Source organism: Lactuca serriola, chromosome 4 (assembly GCF_051521515.1).
Source record: "Lactuca serriola cultivar US96UC23 chromosome 4, Lser_US96UC23_V15, whole genome shotgun sequence".
Lineage (NCBI taxonomy): Eukaryota > Viridiplantae > Streptophyta > Magnoliopsida > Asterales > Asteraceae > Lactuca > Lactuca serriola.
Window position 1 is genome coordinate 228,567,390 of NC_136411.1, and position 9,800 is coordinate 228,577,189.

General features: G+C 35.1%; 1 protein-coding gene across 3 annotated transcripts; it reads right to left on the reverse strand.

Annotated features, from left to right (window-relative positions):
• Positions 1 to 5,805: 5,805 nt before the first annotated feature.
• On the reverse strand, positions 5,806 to 9,522 carry LOC145096800 (putative 1-acyl-sn-glycerol-3-phosphate acyltransferase 5). Of its 3 annotated transcripts, none has more exons than XM_079034152.1 (4): positions 9,402 to 9,522; positions 7,552 to 8,202; positions 6,634 to 6,764; positions 5,806 to 6,385 (listed from the first exon to the last, which is right to left on the reverse strand). In XM_079034152.1, the coding sequence occupies exons 2-4, from the start codon at positions 8,115 to 8,117 to the stop codon at positions 5,955 to 5,957; spliced, it is 1,128 nt and encodes a 375-aa protein (XP_078890278.1). In that variant the 5' UTR covers positions 8,118 to 8,202; positions 9,402 to 9,522; the 3' UTR covers positions 5,806 to 5,954. The 3 variants fall into 3 exon arrangements, with proteins under 3 accessions (XP_078890278.1, XP_078890280.1, XP_078890281.1); XM_079034154.1 differs by having other exon boundaries at positions 9,349 to 9,409; XM_079034155.1 differs by lacking the exon at positions 9,402 to 9,522 and adding an exon at positions 9,306 to 9,401.
• Positions 9,523 to 9,800: the final 278 nt, after the last annotated feature.

Here is a 9,800-nt window from a genome sequence, read left to right on the forward strand (position 1 = left end):
GTTTCGCTAGTGAGGTCTGGAGGATCGTTCCATGGTCGAAGATTGGAAGAAAACCTCTCCGCCACCACCATGAGGTGGTGGCTGTTATGGAAAAATATTTATATCACTGCCGTGCGCCACCGGAAGGGGTGGTTGGATGCTTAAAAATCGAAGCATGGGTGGGTGTGGTTGTAGTTCCGTTAGCAGCAGGTGTGTTTGGGTGTTTTGCTTAGTTGGAAGTTACGATAAAAACCACCATAGCCACCACTCACCACCGCCTACAACCAAGGTGGTTATGTGTGTAAATGTTTAGCCTAGTTAGTGGGTGTGTTACTTGGGTATTTTCATTGTAATTGTAACAAAAAATGAAAGGAACTTGAAAACCACCACCTTAGGGTGGTGGCTGCCGCCATTGGCCGCCGTGTCGGATGGCGATGTGCTTGCTTTGTGAGTTGGATTCGTTTAGGGTGCTTGTAAACCATAATGGGCCTTGTAAGCCCTAATGGACTCTAATGGACCTAATAAAACCCTAATGGGCTTAATAATATTCTAGTGGGCTTAATAGGCCCAATAAAGTCTTAATTGATCTAAAGCCCAACAAATTAACTAATGGGCTAGTATTGGGTTGGAAACCCTAATTAGGGTTTGGAAAACCCTAATGCCATGAAACCTTAATTTGGGGAATTAATCGGGAATTATTTAATAACTGGAGATATTAAATAACAACCATTGAAAAAAACTAATCTAAGCAATATTGGACTTAATGGATTAAGTTCTTAATGGGTTAAGTAGGAAACTTAACCCTAATCATCATTTTATGTGAAACCCTAATTTCACTTGGGTTTCTTGTTGGGCCTTGATGACCGGGTTATTAATGGGCCATCCAAAGTCAAGCAATTAGACTAGAATAATTTAATGGGCCTAGGGTAAGGCCCATGTATGGGGCTTGGGCCCAATTTGGAAAATTGGGCCATAGATGGGCCATAGTTTAGGCCTTAATGATTATATGATGTTAGGCCCAATTTGGAAAATTGGGCCATGTGTTGGGCTTTGATTCTTAATTGACTTTGGGCCTATGGTTTGGGCCTTGGGCTTAAATAAGCCAAGTCTGGGGTAATATAGTAATTATCCAAGTATGTAGTATGGTTATGAGTTGGGACCCAATTATTAATTGGGTGTTGTTTTGGTGTTGACACTTCGGGAATCTGTCATCCAACAGCTGGGGTTGAGCCTGCGAGACTTCAGCAGTGTGGGATTGTGTCTACGGGACTTCAGCAGTATGAGGTGAGTTACTTTCCAGTAGCGGTGGGTCTACGACCATAATGCCGGCCCACCAGTAGGAGTTGTATGTTAGATGATTGTCTTGGTGATATCATCTAGGTTTGCTACTACGTGATAGTAATAGAGTTCGGTTGTTAGTTACGAAGGGTAGGTCAGACACCTCGGATATGTATGACAGTATGTGATGATATGTTTTTATGCTGGCATGATATGTTATATGTGATAGTGGTAGTAGGAGGGGAATAGTCCCCAAGTTCGGTTGTTAGGACCGAAGGGTAGCTCAGACACCCCAGGTATGCCTGATAGTATGCTTGTGTTATGATATATGTGATAGTAGCTGAGTGTGGGAGAGACCCGTATCTCAGAGATAATGGAGTGTGGGCGAGGCCCGTATCACCCAGCTAGCGGAGTGTGGGTGAGGCTCGTATCTCCCAGCTAGCGGAGTGTGGGCGAGGCCCGTATCTCCATGAGTGTGGGCAAGGCTCGTATCTCCTAGCTGTTAATTATATGATTGTATATACTTGTATGTTATGGTTTAGTAGCTGAGTGTAGGTGAGGCCCGTATCTCAGAGATAGTGGAGTGTGGGCGAGTCCCGTATCTCCCAGCTAGCGGAGTGTGGGCGAGGCCCATATCTCCATGAGTGTGGGCGAGGCCCGTATCTCCTAGGTGTTCATTATATTATTGTATGGTATGTGCTATGATGGGGGAACTCACTAAGCTTTGTGCTTACGGTTTCTAGTTTTGGTTTCAGGTACTTCGTTTTCAAAGGAAAGGAGCCGGCTCGATCGCAGCGCATCACATTATGTTTTCCGCACATGAGATCCTTGGGGATAACGCACTGATATGGTTTTATGATATTATGTTTTGAATTACTGACACTTGGGTTTTGACATGAGGCGTTCTTATCAATGTTTTTATACAGATGGTTTTATGTAAGAACATAATTAAAACAAAATTTTTGGCCTGTATTTTTGGGATGTTACATAAAGGGAATTATATATGGTGCAAACCCTCATAACTAGGGTTTTGGTCTGAACAGTGTATGCGTTGCATACCTGCTGAGTACGCTGAGTGTACGCATGTGAATCTTGTGTTCCTCACGCACCCTTATTACACACGACGTACGAACTAGAAAGGCGAGCTTGAATAAAATTAGGGTTAGAAATAAACCTTCTTGGAACATATGTCACAGAGGTTGGGAGCTATATGTGGCATGACATCGCTTTGGATAAGGACACATGGAAAGAAGTTTCTAAAACTGAAAGGAATGGCACATTCCAGTATCTTTCGGTAAATTATTTAAAAGATTATATTTAATATGTTTAATTCTGATTTATTTTTAACTTCTCTATTTTTTTGTTGACATGGCTTGATTTTGGAGCAATTTCAAATGACTACATGGATTCAATTTATTGGGCGTCACTGAACAATCGGACATGTGTGCGGTATAGAGGCCACAAACATCGTGCAAAAACTCATTTTATTGATTTGCAAGAGGGTATGGATGTAGCATGGGCTCGAGCCCCCAATGGTATGGATCCACAGCATTGGAGTGATGCTATTGACCACTTTTTACCATATAAGCATAAAAAACGATCCGATGAAAACAAAGAATGCTGAAAGAAACAAGTAGTTAAGAATCGTGGAGGGACGTGCAACTACAGTAGTACTTGTTTTAAGAACGTAAGTTACAATAATTTTTATTCAGTTATAACATATTTTTTAATATTTATTCAAGTATAACATATTTTGTAATGATAAATAGAATTTGAATAGACTTGAAGCATTTCACCATGGGCATGTGAATAAACAAGGGGAATTTGTTGATTTGTTAGTTGAAGACCAATATGCAATTTATTACTTAAAAACGAAGTAGATTTTTTTGTTGGTTTTAAAGTATATTGACAATCTTCGTAAAATACAAAATGCTTTATTTGGTGTGGTTACTTTACAGACTCTGGTGGTGATCTGGACTCCATTGATTGTATCATAATATTTGAGAAGGTGTTAAGTGCTTGAAGGGGACATGTGAGAGGCATTAGGCCTAAACCTCCTTTTGCAGCGAGTATAAGTGTCCAATCCCAATGACATTCACAATCACAAACATTGCAACAAACACAGGTACTTACTAAACTCTTAAAGAATTTGGTAGCTTTGCTATGTTAAGAACTTGATACATTTATAGTAATTTTGGTAGTTGGATACTTTGCTTATTTGTTAAGTGGTTAATTCATTTGTTATGAATTTGGTATTTTGGTAGTTTGGTAGTTAAGACTTAATTGATTTGGTGGTTTGATAGTTTGTTAAATTGTTAAAGACTTAATTGATTTGGCAGTTTAATAGTTTGTTAAATTGTTAATGACTTAATGTGTTTGTGACTTAATTGTTAAGAAATAATAATTTGTTTTTTTAGTTTGATATTTTAACTTATATATTTACTTTGTAGGATGTGGATGTTAACACTTTTCTCCAAAATCAAGCGTTTGTGACGGTAATTGGAGATATTATCCGCTCATTTAAGAACCAAGTCAACAACGAGGAGAACAACGATGGAGAAAACAACGATGGGGAAGACAAAGATATCTAGTATTTTTAGTTTTATGTTATGGATGATGTTATTTTGGATTTATTAGATAGTTTGTGGATGGTATATTTGATGTTTATTTTGGATTTATTAGATAACTCATATAATACTGTATATTTGATGTTTTATGTAATTTAATATGTATTGTTTTATGTTATTTCATATTTTATGTAATGTGGTATGTATTAATTTTTGTATTTTTATCAAATCTGCATTTTATAATATATAAACTAATATCATATATAAATTGTTTAAAAATAAAAGCATTAGCGGCGACACCTTTAAGGAAGACCTTCACCAATTGCGACGACCCCTGCCTATGGGGAGCCTTGCCGGATAAACTCCAACCGGTGATCGAAATATCAATAGAGGCGACACTAATAGTAACACCCGAGACTTTTAGTGACGACATCTATTAGAGACGACGTTAATTGTGACGACAATTGAATATGCTACGAGGTAATAGCAACAACCCTTTAGCGATGACATGTCGTCGCTAAAGGTATTAGCGACGATATTAGGCATCAATTGGGACGTTTTTTTGTCGTCGCTAAAGGTAAGGTTTTTTGTTGTGTTACTTTTTGTTGTGAGGGTAGGTGTCATAAAGATAAAAGAATGAAGATTGCGGCTCGTTTATGCATAAGATAGAGATAGGAAGAAGTGCAGATCCGTTTCAGGTTGGATGCAGTCAAGTGTAACATGGTTTCTAAAGGTGGTGTAACCTCAAATGAAGATCATTGGTTTATCTTCTAAAGGATCATGAAAAGGTATATGGCGCATGGCCATATTCACGCTCGTTGAGAATGCAAAGATGGTAGGTTATGTGTGGGGGGTAAACCAAAGAGGTTTAAAGATTCTTGGTTTAAACCTATAAGGATACCATTAAATTGGTCTCCTCTTGTTTGTCCAAATAAAATGAGGGTTTTATATTCGCGATACTCAAGTGACATAATCTATATGAGTGAAAGGAAACTTTTTAATTTGGTTAGGGATTGTTGGAAATTTAATGAAATTATAGCAAGTTGAGAATTTCCCATTATCCCACGTTGAAAGGAGGAACCAAAAGTGTGTTTAAAACTTATTTCTCTTGTTAGGCTTTCAAAGGCTTTAGTGGAAGATAAGATTGGCTAAGCCCATTTATTTCAAACCTCAGAAAAACCTTTAACAACATTATTCTACGCAGTTTTTAGTTTTACACTTCTATTATTTGCAACCAATCGACTAAGACTCGGTCAAAATGGTTAAAATAAGTGGCCGGGTTATGCTGAATGAATTGTTTTTAGAATCACAATCATTTGGTAGAGTTGAGCACCACACGGGTTAGCGTGGCATAATCATATTGTTCATCTCACATCAAATAGTGTATAAGTGGACAGAAGACCCTCGCAGGTTTTTGTTTTAGTGAACACTGACTTATCATCAGCTTCGGTAGATTGCATGGGGTACCGGAACACTTGGTAGCGACTTCCTCACTTCCCCAACCATGCCTCTGGGCTTTTCTATGTCTATTCTCTTTGTCCTATTTCTCACTGAGGTTATTTTAAAGCTAATTTCATGCTTTTGGATCTTGATTTTATATTATTAAATTTTGTAATCCCATTATAACTGCAATATACAAACGATCATTTCTCTCATGGATGTACGTACATAATCTCATAGTTTTGTGGAGCCAAATGTTAGCGTTGACAACCTTGTTTCTTGTTTCTTGTTTCTTATTACTCAAAATCTACTCGTTGATATATTCTACAAATATCATACAAAAGAAATCATTTCATTTTTATCAAGTCATTTTAGGATCAACATTCTACATTTATGCCAGTTTGGGTTTTCGTTCTCTTACGTTCTTGATGATTTCTTTTGTCAATATATATTTCTATAACCATTTACAATAAATTATAAAAAACTCCAACAAAATATTATCAACTTTTTAAAATAACTTAAAATCACAAACACAAACATGCATAAAGAAAACAACATCTTCATTAGAACTTCATTAGAATATAAGTTTAAACTCAAAACAACCCCAAATTTACAATTACCAAAAAAAAAATGTACACGTAAATTTATTTTTTACCGATCAAAATAAAATAAAATCGCAACTCCTCTTCCCTACGAGGATTTCTTTTTTCTAAAACATTCAAAAACCGGCGTTGGTCGAAATCCATAAGCGGTAGCATACGTAAGATACGCACACGACATACCAATATACACTTTGACCCAAACAGACGAAAAAAACGCAAGATACGTGAATACTGAAGTGATAGCTATTACTATTATGCAATTAACAAGGCACTTTAGTGTCGAAAGTTCTCCTTCGGTTCCTTCATTAGGAAAATGACCTTGGGATATGAAATCCGAAAGTAATTGGTCTTTGAGTTGAAATGTGTTTAAAAGCCAAGTGTTGCATTCGGTCTCTGAAGATGGGATTTGGTCTAAAGGGATTCTACGGACGTGAAGGTGGACTTCCGATGGTTCGACTCCGAATACGTTGTCTGTGAAAGTCGGGCACCGGTTCTTGTACGCAATTGTCACGTCGTATACTGTGTAGGATAAGGGCAATATGGTCATTTTTTATAGAGATAATAACACTATATATGTTATGTTGTTGTTATAAATATAAGCTCCGGTGTAAAATCATTCAAAAACCGAAATTTTGAGTTTCGAATTATAAAAAGTAATTGGTTTTCCATGAAAAACATATGTTCCCAAAACTACGTCGTTTTGAGTGGTTTTGTTTATTTTAATCTTAGACTAAAAAAAGATGAAGACGAAGATGAAGATGGGTAACCTGCATCTAGAGATCCCCTTAAAATTTCCACACAAGCATGAAAGCCTCTGGTTTTGGGAAGCAATACATTCTTGAGTACTGGTAATCCATTTTCAACAGCAAAACGTTGACCGTTTATTGACTTTTGTTCCCTGCATTTAACAAATAAAAATATTAAGATTTTTTTTTTCATAATTCCCTTTTATGTTTTTATAACATAACCAATATATAAAGAAATGGCCACAAAAAATACTAAATGTGAAGCATGAAGATTTAACAAATATTTTTCCGAATAATCTTTTCTTGAGGAATAAAAAAGGGTTAATCTCATAAAAGACCTTATATTTTATCATTTTTCCGGATTAAATCTCTTCTTTATTTTTTTCTTGAAAAAGAACTTGTATTTTTTCATTTTTTCCCACAACTGTCTTTTTTTTCTTTTTATGTAAAAACCTCAACCTTCTAACTGTTTCTGAATAAATCCTCAACTTTTTTAGTTTTTCCCGAATAAACCCTCACATTTTACAGCTTTTTTTGGAAAAAAATGACTAAAAGGGTTAGATCAGAAAAAAAAAAAAATACAAGGTCTTTTTCAGGCAAAAAAATACTTTGAGGTTTAATCCCGAAAAAACACAAAATATAAGGTCTTTTTTGAAATTAAACCAAAAAAATAAAGCTGAGGTTTAATCCGGAAAAAAACACAAAATATAGTCTTTAATGAGATTAACACCATAAAAATAAAAATAAAACACAGGGTTAATGTCATAATTAGGTAAGCAATATGTTCACAAAACACCATGAAAACAAGGGTATTTTGTAAACAAACATTACTTTTTTTAAAACAATAACTTTTTGTAAAAAAAAAGCAAATAGTTGAATACCAATTTACAACATTAACCCAAAAAGCATATATAATCAAAAGGGTAAAAGAGTAATTACGTAAAGTCGGTTCCTTCAGGAAAAACCGCAAGCCACAACGGGTCCAATGGATCAGTAAAAGTCGAAAGCATCTTATGCATAATACTTTCATCAACTTCCCACTTTCTTTCAACTGAAATAAACTCAAAAACATGAAACCCCCAACCAAAAATAGGCAATTTCATCAAGCTTCTTTTAAGCACATATCGAATGCATCCAAGACTCCCTTTTCTCAATGCAAGATCCCAAAGATACATCCAATCAACTTCTGTTCTATGATTTGCAATAACAAGAACACGTTCTTTTTCTGGGACCCTTTCTCCAGAAAATATCACTTTAGTTCTGTTAATCTTCTCAAATAAAAAAGGCCATAAAGCTAACCAAAGCCCAAAAAGAAAGGATGAAGCTTTTCTGCTGTAGTGTATGCTGAAAAGGCGTAGGAAAGCTGCAAATGGAGGGGTAAAATAGACTAAAAACATGAAGGCTGTTGAAAGGTAAACGATTAAACATGCTACACCACGTAGGAGTCTTAGAGGGGTTAAAGGGTAGTGTTTTAGTCCATTTGTTTGTGAAGATGAAGATTCCATTTTTGTGTTTATGTGGATGCAGCTCTTGGTTTATATGGTGATCTTAGAAGAGAACAACATTGTGAAAGGATGAAGCTTTTTAATTCTGTTAAAGAAAAGATAGAGAGAGTCTCAGTTGATGAAAAATAATCAAAGATTATATATAACAAGTTAAGAGTTCTTATCAGGAAAGTTGTAAAAGTTACAGAAAATATGCTATATATAATATGTATATGCATAGTCATCAAACTTCATAAATTATCCATTTATAATAACTAATTGGTTAAAGACTCCTAGTTTTCTATCTAAATCTTCACTTGTGACTTGTACAAAAATTGTGGTCCTAAAAAGATGCATATCCCTAATTTTATAGTTTCATATTAATTGCAACCAAAAGTTAGTTGAGGCTAGTTACTACAACCATGTATTAAGGTATCTAGTAATAAGGTTACCTTGATACCTTCCTTTTTTGCATCTAAAAACTACAACATACAAAAATAGTCTTAATGCTTGTTTATCAATTATTAGAGATCTGAACTTATAGAAATACTAAGAAAGCTTACAATTTTGTCATCAATGTCCCTCTATGCTCAAATCTATACTGACAAATATAAAGCTACCAAATTTTGAAGAAAAAAAAAATTCATTTACATATATGTAAATAGTTAAACATACATACGACACAAATTGGGCAATAAGACAATAACTGATAGATACTCCATGATGAACATATCACAATTGAAATTTCAGTCTAAAAGCTACAATGAATATGGTCCTCCACTACATTTACTAGTAGATAAGAAATACGTAGTTTAGTTTAGATCTATAAACTTGAGTTATATGAAAAGGTTTTCGCATCATTTAAAAGCTGATTATAGTCTATAGATCAACCCTAAGCTGTTATGTACTCGTATCTATCTCCCATGTTCATGTACAATCGCCTACCTCAAATGTCCAACAATAAACTATAAGAAACCACAAAACAACAACGGGGGATGAAATTTCTACATAGCGATTGATAGAAATGAAGCGAAGTTTTTTACAATCAGATATTCATTAGAGTTGGAAAATGAAGAAATTGGAAAGCGGACTAAGAACAGAAACAGTAATTCTGTAAACAAATTAGGTAACTGGAGATGAGAAGAAGCAGATAAGATCTAACATCGTATACTAAACAAATCACAGACAAAAAAGGTTTAGTTTGTTCACCCTCGAATGAAGCAATCACGCATAGATAAGCAATTGTACGTACCAAATCGAATCGACGGTGAAGATGATAAAGAATTGGAGAATATTTGTGCGTACCTTACGTTATATGGCAATGGCGTATGATTCGGATTTAATTGAATCGAGATTCGAGAGTCAAAATCTTCTCTGTTTTATGCGAGGGAGACAATACAACAGTATTACAGTACCATTCAAGAGGTGACCCACAAAATGAAAATGGTCCCTGTACTATTTCTATATCAACGTGTGTTACCCTTTGACTTTTTAGTTTTTCACTTTTGACCCTTTAAATGAAAAGGCTTACTAATTGTCCCTGTATTATTACTATATCAACATTTTTTTGCCCTCTAGTTTTTTATTTGTGCACTTTTGGCCCTTCTAGTAAAAAAATTTACTAATTGTTGGATACTTTAGTTATTTCCATTGTTCTAAATCTTATTATTAACCTATGTTTGATTTTTATATGAAATGGTGTAA

Bases quoted from the DNA above. Each gene is read 5' to 3' on its own strand.
- LOC145096800 (XM_079034152.1), bottom strand. From the start codon at position 8,117: ATGGAATCTTCATCTTCACAAACAAATGGACTAAAACACTACCCTTTA. The intron at 6,765-7,551 runs GTAATTACTCTT...TGTTAAATGCAG, and splicing joins CCTGAAGGAACCGACTTTAC to GGAACAAAAGTCAATAAACG. The intron at 6,386-6,633 runs GTTACCCATCTT...TATCCTACACAG, and splicing joins AAGGGGATCTCTAGATGCAG to TATACGACGTGACAATTGCG.